General features: G+C 38.1%; 1 protein-coding gene across 4 annotated transcripts in view; it reads left to right on the top strand.

Annotated features, from left to right (window-relative positions):
• The window catches only part of MNAT1 (MNAT1 component of CDK activating kinase), a 228,101-nt gene that overhangs the window by 1,545 nt on the left and 210,550 nt on the right, over positions 1-16,006 (top strand). For 3 of the 4 annotated variants that reach the window (XM_067028386.1, XM_067028384.1, XM_067028385.1), the window contains exon 1: positions 6,603-6,822. In XM_067028386.1, coding sequence (XP_066884487.1) covers positions 6,734-6,822 — 89 coding nt within the window. In that variant the 5' untranslated portion in view covers positions 6,603-6,733. Of the gene's footprint in view, positions 1-6,494; positions 6,823-16,006 lie in introns of those variants that run through there. The other variant, XM_059059688.2, reaches the window with a different exon arrangement.

Below are 16,006 nucleotides of genomic sequence, written 5' to 3'. Positions count from 1 at the left end.
GGGAAACACCGACATTCTTTTCAGGCCCTGCTCCTGGGCGGGAACATGCCTAATGTGGCCTGAAAACTGGACAACAGACTCTTTCAAAGAGAGTCCCTACGATTCCAGTGGGAACATTAATTATGTGGCCTTAAGGTCCGGATGCGAAACTCTTAACAAAGAGACCACCCTCAGCATCTAGATGACAAAATTTCAGAGGACAATTCAGACGCTTCCCTGGTGTCTCTCTACTGCCCTTCACCCCCCTTTCAGATGTCTTCATTAAGAATTTTTATTCAAAAGGGTCAAGAATAAAATGGCACTAGGGAATGCTCTAAGGGGGAAGCACTCAAAGTAAATTAAAATTCCAAAGGCGGGGGGAATGGTTGAAAACGGTATAAATAGCCCACTGAGAACACAAAAACAAGAAGCCTTCAAAAAAATGTGTTTAACCTTAAGTCACTTGGCGGGCTGGCAACCCAACTGAGTTGAACGTGTTACAACTGAACGTACAGAATGCTTTACCATATGTTTATCCTGGGTCGGTAGGGTGGAAGAGATCTAACTTTTAGATTATAATAACAGCATGGAAATTTAAGCCCCTATATGAACATTTTTAATATAAGTGTATGAACAGATTTTTGGAGATGATATTCCTGGTAGAAACCACCTCTGTGTGCAGGTGTCTTGGAGGAGATCATTGCGGGATCAGCAGCCATTTCCACAGCATAAACAGATGGGAGACCGCCCTTTGGTTTGAGGTGAAGTGCCCGTGGGGGTGGAGTCTGCTGCTTTTTCTGCAGCTGTGTCTCTTTCCTTCATGGTTTGCATGAGGTCTTCACTCAAAAAAAATGAACCCATCTCTGCTTCTCTGATGACTGTGGATCAGTTGGGTCTACCTGCTGGTACTCTTTCTCAAGAATCCAACATTTTTATTTCTTTCTTTTATTTTTTTTAAAGAATCCAACATTTTAATGACATCATCCTAACCTTTACTTTTGGGTGGCTTTGTGTTGTTTCTGATCCCCAATTACCCATAAATGCTTACTTCAGCATATTATAAAGCAGCTGTTTAGGTCACCTGCTATTGTGATCAGCTTGATGAGGTTTTCCTTTTTTGTGGACAGGCTGCATTTTTATTGCTGGTCAACGACCAAGGTGTCATTTGAGTTTGGACTTAACTTGCTTTTGTACTACCCTAATGAAGCCAGCCAGCACTGACATCTCTGGTAGATTCAAAATTTATAATTATGGAAAAGAGCACACGTTTCTACCCCATTGGAAATATCCAGTTAGGTATTGGACTTCTGGATGATATCTGAGATTAATAATTTCCTTGACTTTTAAAAATATGCTTTTTATTTTAGAATAATTTTGACTTACAATACAGTCTTAAAAAGAGTACAGAGTTCCCACCTACTCTTTACCTAATTTCCCATAATGTTAACACCTTATATTATAATGATACTTTGTCCAAACAAATTAACATTGGCGCAATACTATTAACTAAACTCCAGACCTCTTTTTGGACTCACCAGTATTTTTCTCTAATATCTGTCTTCTGTTTCTCTCTCCAATCCAGGATACCACGTTCCATTTAGTTCCTTGAATTTTTAAAGTTTGTTTATCATAGCAAAGTATAGACAGGAGGTAGTGTGGTTTAGTGGAAAAGATGTGGATTTGGGGATCAGCTAGCTAAATGTAGGTTTAATCCTAGCTCTGCCATTTATTAGCTACTTGACTATAAAAAGTGAACAGGATTGTTGTGAGGATTAAATGAGATAAGATGTGCCAAAAAGCACCTAGCACATAATTAATCTTTGTTAAATGTTTCTTATCTTCCTCCTGATAGTGCAAAGTAGGAAACTTTTCAGTTATGTATACCTAATGAAAATACATTTGGCTATATTATAGGGCTTTCCAAGTTCAGGTCATAGGAGTCTTCTTCAGGTTTATTATCAATCAAATATAGTGCATTGACTTGGAAAACCATGTATTGGGTTTCTGCATGTCTTCTGTATATTTGCCTCCAGAGTACCAAGTTCAACAGATTATATAGAAGCAGCAGTGGCCTTTTATGATATCTGTAGCCTGTGGCTACACTGGTATTCTGTAGCTCCAGGAGGAGATTCCTATAGGACCAGAAGTGAAATCCAACACCAGGCTCCGGATTCCTTTAGCTGGCTGAGCCTCAGAGCTCATTCTGGCAGCATTTCAAAGTGGATTGGAAACCCTTGACTCAAACATGGTCAGCTACATTAGAATAGAACACAAGACTTGAGAGTGTGTGGAGTTAATCTCAGAGCACTTGTTTTTCCAAATGACTTGTAAAATTGATGAATACTTGCTTCTACTTCCTATGTCTGCCATGCTGTGAACATTGAGTCTGCTGTGCTGATATGTAGTCTAAAGCTGTGTTTTGATTTGGGAAAACAGAGTTGAGGTTGGGATTGCGTAAGAGTGAAAACTAAGCTGCTTGTTTCTATATCTTTTCCTTCCTGCCTGAAGGTAATGATGGGCAATATAGAAATCTTTTGCCATTTTAGTGTAATGAAGAAAATCTTGTTCAGCCCCAAATGTTGCACTTTGCTTGAATATATTTAATGGTGTTGCCATCAAGTATGGAGATTTCCTTTTTAAAGGCTGACTTTGGCTGTCTGGAAGATAGTGGGAAGGCTATATATCTGTATCTTGGTCAGTTATTTCTACCAGAGAAAGCTTATGTTGTGGTAATATTAAGGAAGTTAGGTTCTAAAGTAGTTTCCCAGGTAGAGGATGTGTTCCATTGTTATTTAGTGACCAATGGTTGATGATATGTAATCAGCATTTCTGAAGGATCATTCATTTGCCAAATATTTTTTGAGTCCTGATTAAGTACATGGTATTGCATTACATACTGAAGGATAGAAAGATGAATATATTGGGGTCTCTGACCCTGAGGAGCTTAAAATCTGGTGGGGGAAGTAAGACGTATTTGTAAGTAAATACAATACAGGGTATACAAGTGGTGAGGATAAAGAGACTAATTTTGAGAGGTGGAAGGCAATGGGGGATGGATTTTTATCTGGGTCTTTAAGGACAAGAATTTTGAGAGTTCAAGGATAGAGTTCATTAGAGGTAGAGGGAACAAAGCATGGAGCCAGGAAGGTGTGTGGTTTATTTCTGAATATATTGAGTAATTCAGTGTGTCTGGAGTGTGGGTTTTATGTAGGTATGTGATGGGAGATTAGCTTAAAAGGCATGTTGGGGACAAATTATGAGGGACTTCAAATGAAATGCTCATCTTGCTGTGGTGTGGTGGACACAGTGGTCTGTGTATAGTGGCTGTGTTGTACATAATATCATGGCCATATAGTCGACTGGTCCAGGGATGGGCCCTGGCCCCAAACCAAAACAGTCAGAGTCCTTTTCTAGGATTTTTCAAACTTGCATGAAGAAAAGAATTAAGACTGGTAGAGCGAGTCTTGGAGGTAATGCTTGGGAGTTCTCAGTGACCAAGCTATCTGCCTGTTGAGGATGCTGATGAACAGTAGGTGAGAGGGAGGGTGACCTAGTGAGTCGCATGGGTGATAGTGGAGGGAAAAGATCCTGGCAGAGACTAAGTGCCAGGTTCTAGTCTTCTCCCAGGTGTAGCGGCATTTTTGCCTCTTTGAGGTGATATTAATTTCCCCAGGAGCCAGAAACCCCACTTGAACTGGCCTAGGCAAAAAGAGGAATTTTTTGGATCATGACACCAAACAGTGGGAAGAGCAGAATGCAGCTGGTCAGCCCCGTTTCACTTGCCTCTGCCTCTCTCATCAAAGTAGTTTTAGTCTTTCAGAGGAGCTTTCCCCAAAAGGTTGGAAGCATGGCTTCCATTAGTTCCCAGCTCACATCTTCTAGCTTCAAGAGGCTCTACTACTTTTTCCTTACTGCCAATTTGATAAATTCTAGGGAAGATCTCTGATTGGTCCAGTAAGGGTTGTAGGTCAACCCACACAGGCCTGTGGGGGAGGAGGAGCTGTTTTCCATAAGAAGGGAGGAAGGATGCTGTCCATAGTCAAGGGACAAAACAATAAAAGCCTTTAACATATGGGGAAGGCCCAACCTGGGTCCATGGCCTTGGGGCTGGAAAGGACGGAATGCATTTGAGAAACATTGTCCCAGGGAGGTAGAATCTACTCTTCGGAACGCTAGAGGATGAGCAGATCTGGGAAGAGAAATAATGGGCTCCACTGGTCCACCGTTGGGATGCAGCTATCTTTAGAAATGTGGGAAACTTGATAGTTGGGTGGTTTTTACAAGGGCTGAGTTTCCATTTGAGTCAGAAGTCTGGTGCTGTCAGTGCTTTCCTCCTCAAAGCTTTCTGACCATTCTGCATTAGTGAACTCCACCAGTGGTAATGGTATACTTTTCAGAGTTTCTATGGTATGCGAGGCATTGTAGTAGGGGCTTTGTGTATGCAACTCATGTAATTTAATCATTACAACACCCTGTGACATGTATTATGTGGAGGAAGGAAACTGAGGTAAAGGAGGATAAGAAATTCGGCTCAAAAACAGGTCTGTTTGTTTTAAAAGAAGGACAGGCTCTTCCTAGTACATTACATGCCTCTTGTAGATACTACTGCTAATAAAACCTATACTCCTCTTAATAATGGTGAACAAGTTACTGAGCTCTTACTCTGTGCTAGTTTTATCCTCAGTCCTCTGTGCTAGTTGTGCTGGTGTTATCCTCATCTTATATTTGGGAAAACTGAGGCCCTTGATCATGCAGCTGGTAAGTGAGGAAGCCAGCACTTGAATCCAGCTCTCTTAGTGCCAGGGCCAAATCTATAAGCACTACTTTCTGCTGCCTCTAGCTCCATGAGTAATGCTTATCTGATAGAGTTCCAAGTCAGCTGTTGCTACTGTGCTTCTCTGACAGTAATTTCCAACCTGGGAAAAGGATAGAGTTGGTAGCAATGTTTCCTCCCATAATCTTCAGTGCTTTCTTTGCCTTAATCTCAAGGTTTGGGAGAAAGCAATTCACTGCACAAACTAGTTGAGGTCTCCTGTTCAAAGATATGATTAAAAGTGTCCTGGTGGTGACAAACAATAATGCCAACTTAATGGATGGGGTCTCAATGTAGTTTTGGCTAAAAATTTTATTTGCTCATTGATCATGTTCACTCTTTCACCAGAAGTTTCCTGTTCTGTAAAATATAAAGATACTAAAAATTGCCTTTATTCTTAGAGAGCTTCACTTTGAGCTTACAATTGGTTTGGATGTGGTCTCTTTCAATAAATAGCAGCATAATGTCTCCAGGTCAGCACAGTGTTTGATATTGCCTATTTTAGTAAATGTACATTTGTTTAGCTTCTGTTAGTGAACAATATTATGATCCAGCAAATGACATGATTTATTTGTTAGGTGAATCCCTGATGTCTGTATACTGATATAAAGCCCTGTACTGCTGTGGCCTGCCTTGGTCTGTTGGTTCTCATATGTGGTATCCAGCTGTTTGTCAGGTTCTCCCTCCATAATCCATGGAAATTCCAACTGTATTGCCACATGGGTTACCTGTTGGGTTTACTGTTTTTAAAAAAGTGAGAGTTGGAATATTCCTCTTTACGTTTTCATTGAAAAGAGAAAAACTGCTGTGAAAAATTAAAATTACTATGAGTGTATACAGCTGGTATTCATTTTATGGGTTAATTTGAAAATCTTTATATGCCTGCTTCTAATGGAGTTTGGGTCAGATTACAATATAGTGCTCAGCATAAAAAAATTTTCACATTACACTACTCTTTGATATTCATTCATTTATTCTTCATTTACTCTACTTATTCAACAAGTATAAACAAATCCTCCTTCAGGAGATGAATAAGATGTGTCCCTTATAGTGGGAGGAATTTATTATCTAATGGAGCTGTTTACAGACTTCACTTTGCAGCCTGGATAAATTTAGTGAATGTGACTTACAATTTCCAAAGAGATTCAGGCTCTCAGAGTGTAGAATTGCTGAAATAAAGCATAGATTCCTGTGTAATCACCCCAGTATTTGGGGAAACCAATACTGTCTTCATTGGGAGGGTGGTAAGAGATATTAGAGCCAGCCGAAACTGTTAAGCATGCCTGACCATCTTGAGGTAAGCGGTTCTCTACAGATGCCAGATATTATTTATAGAACTATTTTGACATTTAGTGAGAATCTGTAATATTTAGGGTCGGTGCAGAGACTTTCATTCTAAATAACTGTTCCAAACTTCATATCTGCGAATGCATATTATTTTCTGTGATTGCACGACTGTACAAGTGTAAAGGAGAAGTATAAAACACAGACTATCAAGTTGTTCAAAAGAAAATACTGGTGTGAATTATTGAATATGTACACCAGGCATAAATCTTTGATACTGTGGGAATGTTTCCAGACAAAACAAGATGGAATCTCTGTTCCTAATTGTGACACAGTTCCTTGAAAAATACAGCTAGGTGCATAGAGATGAGGCTTTATGTACAATTTGCCTTTTTAAGAGTCCTCCCCTAAATCTAAGGCTTTGCGAGGGCCTGCGGAAGCTGACACCGAGCCCTAGCTGCAGGACCGGAAAACTTGCTGCCGGAACCTTTGTGCTGAATTGCCTCGCTCCCCGGCCGGTGCTCATTCGCAAAGGACCGTCCCAGCCAAGTGCCTGTTGGTAGGAATCTGCTTGGCCTCGGGTCTGAGGGGGCTTGGAGGTGGCTGTGGCTGCGACTGAAGCAGGCGTCCAGGAGAGTCCACAGGAAAGAAGGCGCCATGGACGATCAGGGCTGTCCCCGGTGTAAGACGACCAAATACCGGAACCCTTCGTTGAAGCTGATGGTGAATGTGTGCGGACACACTCTGTGAGTTGGGGGAGAGTGGGATTTATGGGGGGAAGACGCACAGGATGGGAGCTCTCGAAAGAGCCGGGAAATGCTTGACCTCGGCCCAGGGGAGAAAAGGGCGTCGTTAGTTTCGACCCTGGGGAGGAAAATGGGAAAAGGGAACGTTGCTTCTGTAAACAGACTAGCCGCTAGCCCTGAGCCGCTCTGGCCTGGTTTGGACTGCAGGTTGCCTGATGTGGTAACCAGCAAGTTTGTCAGGTTTCACCCTTCTTAGGTGATGAAAACCTCGACTGTGTTTCCAGGCTGTGTTGTCAACAGGGTTCCAGACATCTCGCTGGTTAAAAGCGTGGGGATCGAGTGTTTAAGTTCACGCAAAATGTTTTTATTAAAAAGAGCGAAAGTGCTATGAAAATAAAATTACTGTGTTTATATACTGCTGCTATTTATTGCTTTAGTTCATTTGAAACCCCGACGGTATGCCCACTGTCCTGATGGAGTTTGGTTAGATTCTCATCTCTAAAAGGAAAAATTTAGATTTTAGGCAGTTAATTTTGGAGATAACAGTAATGGCTGGCTTTTATTGAGTGCACATTACATGCCAGGCACTGTTCTAAGCTCTTTACCATGAGTTATCTTATGTCATTCTCACAACAGTCCCATGAAGCAGGTACTAGTATCATTCCCATTTTACAGGGAAGGAAACAGAGACAGCTCCACGTCTCTTATTTAGTGGGCCCTGCTAGAATTGGAACACAGGATGTCTGACTCTAGAACGCCAATTTTGGGGGGATAGGGGAAGAAGGGAGGTTGAATATTTTGAAGAGTAAGTGCAGGAACTGGTCAGAGTGTTTCTTGCCACGTTTTTATGGTCAAATGTGGTTCAGTAGAGGTGGTTTCTATAAAGCACTTTGGAATGTAAGGTGAACGTATATTCCTGTAGTTTCTTTGAGGTTTCTTAGAGTTAAAAAATGATGGATAATCTACAATGTGGTAGACAAGACCTTTGGGTAAGCATAAATTGCATGGTTAATTGTAGTTATAATGATTATAATGGGATTTAGTAACTTACTGGATTGGTCCCTTTTTCTAATTAATCGTTATTTTCCTTTGCTTCATCCAGCAAAGGAAATACAGTAGAGCTGTGATTGAATGGGTTAAGATTAGAAATGAGGTGAAAATAATCAAGTAGATTGAAAAAGGGAAACGAGACAAACGCTGTGTAAAGACTATTAGGTTTTTAGAGAGATTTTGCTCAGTTTCTCTTCATTTTCCTGTATCAGATTTGTTACAGTTGGTGCGCAAGGAAAGGGAATTTGCTTTTTTGGAAGGATACTAACTAAATGTAATTTACTGGAAGAAATTTCTACCTGGTAGTAATTAGCCAATCAGGGAAGCTTATGTGATTTTAGTAAAATAAATTGCGTTTTTATTAGACAATTATAAAATATTTATTTTTAATTAGAAATTGCTTTTGTCGTATCCATAGTCTTTTCTGTTTTTTCATAAGAGTTAAGAATTGTCTAAGTCATTCTCGTGTTGCATTGATTTTGATTTATTTGGTAACCTATTAGATAAAGACCACGTTTTACAGCCCCTTTTTGACTTGAAATATGAACAAACTGAATAAAAGATTATATGGTATTGGCTAAGAGAACAACCTTCCGATTTTGAATTCTTTGTACTCTTATAGGCTCTGTGGCTTTGGGCAAATTCCTAACTCCTCTTGCCTCATTTTTCTTACCTGTACAATAGAGAGAATAGCACCATATACATTACAGTGTTTGAGGATTAAACAATATATGTAAACATCATATTTGGAGGTGCTTAACAGTTTCTTTCACATAGTATTTGTTCAGTATACATTGGCTATCATATTATTATTTGTGCATGGTATGGATGCTAAGCAGAAATAAAATTTAAACAGGATCTGTTTGGCCTGCTGTGAAAGACTTGCACAACAATGGTTATCTTTAAATAAATTTAAGAGACTATAAAATGTGAAAATATAGTCTTAATTTTAATTATAATGACCCTTTTGTGATGATTTTCTTCTGTGGCCTCTCCCGCTGAGAAGGCTCCGGACGCGCAGGCTCAGCGGCCATGGCTCAGGGGGTTAGACGCTCCGCGGCACGTGGGATATTCCCGGACCGGGGCACGAACCCGTGTCCCCTGCATCGGCAGACGGACTCTCAACCACTGCGCCACCAGGGAAGCCCATGTGATGATTTTCTTAATATGAACTCGTTATCATGTTCTCTCATGGAAATGGGATTATATATATCCTTACTTTTTTCATAATGTATATCTTGGATATCTTTTCTAAATTGGTATGTACATGTCTTCCTCTTTAACAGTTGGTTGATAGTCCACTGTTCAGTTATACTATAACTGATTTAACCAAAAGTTTTTTGATGAATCTTTAGATTTCCAGTTTTTCACTGGAGAGTCTCTCTCTCTCTCTCTCTCTCTCTCTCTCAGCACTTATGCAAATATATTGTAAGATAAACAGGCAAACCGGGGTAAATGTAAATGCCTAGTAGTAGAATTGTATGTGACTTTTAAATTTTGATGAACATTGCTCAGTTGTTATCAAAAAAGATTGTATTGATTGTGCTCCCAACAGCTATTTATGGTAATTTTTGTTGCCAAACATCTTTGCTGATATTGGGCATTATTATTTTTTTAATCTTGCTTTTCTGATAGGTAATGAAACATTTTAGATTTTGATGTGAAATACTTTTGATTTGATAGTATGTTGAATTTGTACAGAATGTATTTCATGGGATTGAGCTTGGGCATTTTTATAATACAGTTGTTAGTCTGAAAGGAGCAGGTATAATTATTTAGCATTGCTATTTGCATTAGTTATCTATTGCTGTGTAATGAATTACCCCAAAACTTAGTACCTTAAAACAATAAATATTTATTATCTTACATAGTTTCTGAGGGTCAGGAGTATGAGAGTGGTTCAGCTGAGTGATTCTGGCTCAGTGTCTTTCATGAGGTTCGCTCAATCTGTTGTTTGGGACTGGAGTATCTGTTTCCAAGGTCACTCACGTGGCTCTTGGTAGCTTCAGTTCCTCCCTGTGGACCCTCCATAGGACTGCTCATGACATGGCTTTTCCCAGAATTAGTGATGAGAGAGAACCAGAGCTGCAGAGCCTCTCATCATCTAATCAGAAAAGTCATGTTATCATTGCTTCTGCTGTATTTTATTTCTTAGCACCGAACCATCCTGTTACAAGGTGGGAGGGTATTTATACAGAAGAGTGTGAATGCCATGAGACAACGATTACAGGGCCACATGATTTTACTCACTTTATTTTGTGTGTCCTCAAGTAGCAAAGGCATTTTAGGAAGCAAGTGATAAAGTGAGTAGGAATAGTGCTTCACAAAAGATAAGAAGTGTGGGATTATGGAAAGATTATTTAGGAATACTATTTATGAGAGAAAATACAGGAGCAGAAAGGAGAAAAGAGGTGAAACATTATGAAAATACTTTTCTCCCTTAACTGCTAGCAATTGAGGAAGTGTGTTCCCTTATGTATCAAATCTATCCAGCAAACACCCAAATGAATTGATTGCATGCACATCCAAAGAAGATTGGATTCTATTTTTGCTTTTTTTTTTCAATTCAATGATGAACTTTGTCTTAATTACAGAAAAGGATAATATTTTTTCTTTGTTTATCAGGGCCACCTATTTTAAGAAATGAGCCTTTCATAGTATTCTTTCGTAGAATTCTGAAGGCATATTAAATTAGATGGAACCAATTAAATCTAATTCTCATTTAACTGAAGCCTTTTTTTTTCAAGGAAGCTGGGAAAACTTTATTTTTTCTTTGGAATACAGAAACTTTATTTTTTCTTTTTCTATTACCCAACATAGTTGGATAATATTTTTCAGATTGACACAGATTTAAAACTAAAGTCTGTAATAATTTAAGTTTTATCCCAACCATCCTTGGCAACACTTCTCTCTGGAAACTTTACCTATATTTGATTTTATTAAATCTCCTTTTTTCATTTTAAACACACATAAGATGCAAAGTAGAATAAACAAAACACATCCTGATATATGTAAAAATCAATATTTTGCCATACTTAAGGTTTGTCTTTCTCTCTTTTTTATCTTCTTTTCTCTGTCCCTCTGTCTCTCTCTCTCTCTCTCATTTACTGATGTTTCTGAGTAGTTTGTTCTAAAGAGTTACCAGGCTGAATTTTGCTGATTGCATCTCTGTGGTATTAATATGTTCCTTTGTATTTTCTGTAAATTACTAGTAATTTTAGAAGTTTATCAGATTAAAGTTCAATTTATTCATTGTTGGAAAGAATAATTCATAAGTGGTATTAATTCGTTTAACTAATATGCTGGGCTTATCCAATACCTTTTTGCGAACTAGGAAACAGTGGACAGAAAAATTAGAAAAAGGCACTCATTCTGGGTAGAAGAATTAGAAAAAGGGGACTTTACAGATATATTGTTGTTAATTTAATATTGTTGAAGTAAGAGAATGCACTTTGCTAAATTTCAGTCTTTTAAAATTTTCTGAAAACTTATTTATGGTCCAGCATATGGTCTGTCTTGGTGAGCAATCAATGTAAATTTGAAAAAAATGTGTATTGTGTAGCTGTTGGGTATAGTGTATGTCAATTAGGTCAACCTGGTTAATAGTGTTACTCAGATCTTCTGCATCCATACTAATTTAATCTTATCTACTCATTTTCTCAATTACTCCAACTGGATTGTGGATTTGTCAGTTTCTCCTTTTAGTTCTGTCATGCTTCATGTATTTTGAAACTCTCTTATTAGGTACATAGATATTCAGAATTGCTATGCCTTCTTGATGAATTTATCCTTTTGTCATTATGAAATGTTCCTTTTGGTCTTTTGTAATATGTCCTGAAGTTTTTGTCTGATATTACGTCAGTTTTCTTAATGCTTCCTGTTTGATAGTATACCTTTCTCTGTCCTTTTGCTTTCAACCAATGTGTGTCTTATATCTTGCAGAGAGTACATAGTTGGTTTTGCTCTTTTATATGGTCCAACATTGCTGCCTTTTAATTGGTGTGTTAGTCCCTTTATATTTAATGTAATTTTTGCTATCATTGGGTTTAAGTCTATTTGTTTTCCATTTGTCCTTTTCTTGCCTTATTTTGGATTAATTGGATATTTTAAAGTATTGGCCTATTAGCTCTTTATTGTTATTTTATTTTAAAAATTTTCTTTTAGTGATTTCTCTAAGTATAACAATGTGCATCTTTATCAAAGTCTATTAAGAGTCAGTATCTGACACTTCTCATTTTTCACTTCCTCACAAATTCCTTACGTTTTAATACCTCACAAATGTGAATAATATAATACCATTTACTTATCCCTCTCATCCTGTATGCTGATGATGTCTTATCTTTAACTTCTATATATGATTTAATATTGTTATTTTTGCTTTAAACAGCCAGTTGTCTTTAAGGAGATGTAGAGAATAAAAATAGTCTTTTTAATAAACAACTTTATTGAGATAGAATTCACATACCATAAAATTCACTCATTTTGAGTGTAGAATCAGTGGCTTTTTGTATATTCTCAGAGACATGCATCTGTCACCACAATTAATTCTAGAATGTTTTTGTTACTCCACAAAGAAACCCCTTACTACTTAGCCCTGTCCTCCAGTCCTACTGTCTCCTAGCCCTAGATAACCACTAATTGACTTTCTGTCCATATAGATTGCCTATTCTGGACATTTCATATAAATGGAATCATATAATATATGGTCCTCTGTGATTGGCTTTTACTTAGTACAAGTTTCATCCATGTTGTAGCATGTATCAGAGCTTCTTTTTTTTTTTTGTTATTGGATACTATCCCATTGTATGGATATACCAGTTTTTATTTGTTCATTAGTTGATGGACATTTGGGTTGTTTCCACTTTTTGGCTATAATGAATAATACTGCCATGAACATTCATGTACAAGTTTTGTGTGACAAATGATTTTGTTTCAGGTGTGTACTTAGGAGTATAACTGTTGGATCATGTGATAACTCTATATTTATCCATTTGAGGAATTGTAAGACTTTTCCAAAGTGACTGCAGAATTTTACATTCCCACCAGCAGTGGATAAGGGTTCCAGTTTCTCTACATCTTTTGCCAACACTTATTATTTATCTTTTTGATTATAGCCATCCTAGTGTGCTGTAGTCTTTTTAAAAAAATTATTATTATTTTTCAGTTTTTGGCTGTGTTGGGTCTTTGTTGTGGTACGTGGGCTTCTCATTGCTGTGGCTTCTCTTGCTGCAGAGCACAGGCTCTAGGCACACAGGCTTCAGTAGTTGTGGCTCGTGGGCTTAGTGGTTGCATCTCATGGGCTCTAGAGTGCAGGCTCAGTAGTTGTGGTGCATGGGCTTAGCTGCTCTGTGGCATGTGGGATCTTCCTGGACTAGGGATCGAACCCGTGTCCCCTGCATTGGCATGTGGGTTCTTAACCATCGTGCCACCAGGGAAGCCCCATGTAGTCTTTTGTATTCACCTCCTTATTTACCATCTTTAGTATCTTTCTTCCTTCTTTTGGATCTGATTTTATAGTTGTATTGATTTTTTTTTTTCTGCCTGAAGAGCATTCTTTAGTATTTCTTGTAGTACAGGTCTTTTGGTTAAGAATTCTCCCAGATTTTGTTTATGTGAATGTTTTTATTTCACCATACTGTTTGAAGGATATTTCTGCTGAATGTGAAATTATGGGTTGTCATTTCACCACTTGAAATATATCATTCCATTGTTTACTTTTTCGGCCACACTGCACAGCTTGCAGGATCTCAGTTCTGACCAGGGATTGAACCTGGGCTATGGCAGTGAAAGCCCAGAATCCTAACCACTAGGCCACCAAAGAACTCCCCATTTTATTGTTTTCTGATCTCCATTGTTTGTGATGAGAAGTTAGCTGTTACTTATACACTTGCACCCCTTTATCATAAAAATCTTATGGGGCTGCTTTCAAGATTTTATCTTTGGTTTCTAGCAGTTTGACTATACATCTAGGTGTGCTTTTCTTTGTATTCATCCTAGTTGAGGTTTGCTGAGCTGGGAACTGTTAAGTCAATGTTTCATCCTATTTGGAAAATTTCAGTGATTCTTTCTGCACTATTTTCACTCTCTTCTTATTTTGGAACTCCAAGTACATGTGTGTTAGACTCTTTGGTATTGTTCTATAAGTTGCTAGGGTACTATTCATTTTTCTTTGATCTTTTTTTCCTGTCTGTTCTTCAGATTAGATATTTTTTCTGGTCTGTATTCAAGTTCACTGACTCCCATCTGCCATGTCCAATCTTCTGTTAAGCCCATGTGGTAGATTTTTCATTTGTTATTGTACTTTTGTTTTAGGGTTTTCATCTTGTTCTTTTCTATAGTTTTCATTTCTCTTACTAGATTTCCTATCTGCACACTAATTAAGACCATATTTTCCTTTACTTCTTTGAATGTAATTCTTTGGACATATTTTGTGTTAAATCTCTAAAAACATTTAAAATAGCTGATTTTAAAGTTTCAGTCTGTTAGATCCAACATCTTGGCTGTCTCAGGGTTGGTTTCACTTATTTTTTAAATTTTTATTTATTTATTTGGCTGTGCTGGGTCTTAGTTGCGGCATGCGGGATCTTTGTTGAGGCACGCGGGATCTTTGTTGAGGCACGCGGGATCTTTAGTTGTGGCATGCAGGATCTTAGTTGCAGCATGTGGCATCTAGTTCCCCAACCAGGGATCAAACCTAGGCCCCCTGCATTGGGAATGAAGAGTCTCAACCACTAGACCACCAAGGAAGTCCCAGGGTTGGTTTTTATTAACTACTCTTTTTTTTTTTTTTTTTCCTATGGGTCACATTTTTCTTTCTTTTATTTTTTTACATTTAGTACTTTTTTCAATTGTATACTGGATTGTGTAGATGGTACTAGAAATTGCAAATTTTATCTTTCTGTGTAGAGTGGTGTTTTTAAAAAATTTTTGTAGATACTTCAGTTACTGGCTGATTACCTTGAACTTTGTAGGCTTGGTTTAAATCTTTGCTAGGATGGATCTGAGGAGAGCCCATTGTGTTTCCTTACTTTACTGCAATTCAACCTCCAAACTTTCAATTCCTTGCAAAACTTGTTGGGGCTTGATTTAGGCTTTGTTAGGGTGAGTCTAGAATAAGTCTTATTATATGATGTGGTCCTCACTCTTAGTTGAGGCCTTTTTGGTATCTCATTTGGATGTTTGAGGTGTTAATAAGGTGTTAATGTGGTTTCTCTACTTTGGCTGGGTGGGAACTCCAAAGTATACCCAGCACTCCTTAACTATACTCTCTTTCTCTCTCAGCCATTATCTTTTAAGCCTTGATTGGTTTTGCCCTGCATATGTGCAGTCTGTTCCATGGCCAAGGATTTACGGGGGTTCTTACACAGACTTCTGGACCCTCTGCCTTGCAGATTTCAACCATATCAACTGCACTGAAGTCTGATCTCTGCTTATACAGCTTAGCAGAACCACTGTGCCCTTCTTAAAATCTTGCTTGCTGGGCCATGGTCATGGAAATTTTTCCCAGGTAGAAAGAAGAGGCAATTGTAGGGGTCACCTTGTTAGTTTACCATTTCTAAGGGATTATAGTCTCTGTGTTGCCCATTGTCTAACACCTGTAAATGATTGTCTCATATATTTTGTTTGTTTTATGGTAGCTCATGGTGAGAATGCTGGTCTGACATCAGTTACTCCATCATGTTTGTTAGGAAAAGCTGGCCTTACTATTGTTGAGGCATTTACTTCCTGTAGCCTCAGTTCTGTGTGTACATGTTTATTTTCTTTACCTCAAAATTGGTAATTGCTATGCCCCTTTAACATTTCTTTCCTTTTGTAGTTTCTGATTTTTTTTTTTTTTTTTTTACTACCTCAGCTTGTTCCCTAAAACTCTCCTAAATATTCTTTTCTTCTCCCTCTCCCTCTCCTCCTCCCTCTCCTTCTTTGTCTTCTTTAATGGAGTGTTTTGAAGTTGATTAGAATATAATGCTGTGGAACAGCTCTGGAGAATTAATATCTCATATCTTGTGGATTGTAGTTACAATGAATATCTCAAGACCATTCTCCTGAAGGAGGTGGTTTTTGCTTTCACTACATGTATAAGAGTTCATGTCCCATGTATTTTAATAATACAAATCCATTGGGTAATAGACAGAAC

Source organism: Kogia breviceps, chromosome 3 (genome assembly GCF_026419965.1).
Source record: "Kogia breviceps isolate mKogBre1 chromosome 3, mKogBre1 haplotype 1, whole genome shotgun sequence".
In the NCBI taxonomy this organism is placed as follows: Eukaryota; Metazoa; Chordata; class Mammalia; order Artiodactyla; family Physeteridae; genus Kogia; species Kogia breviceps.
Note: the sequence above shows the minus strand (reverse complement) of the source record. Positions and strands in the feature narration are given on the sequence as shown.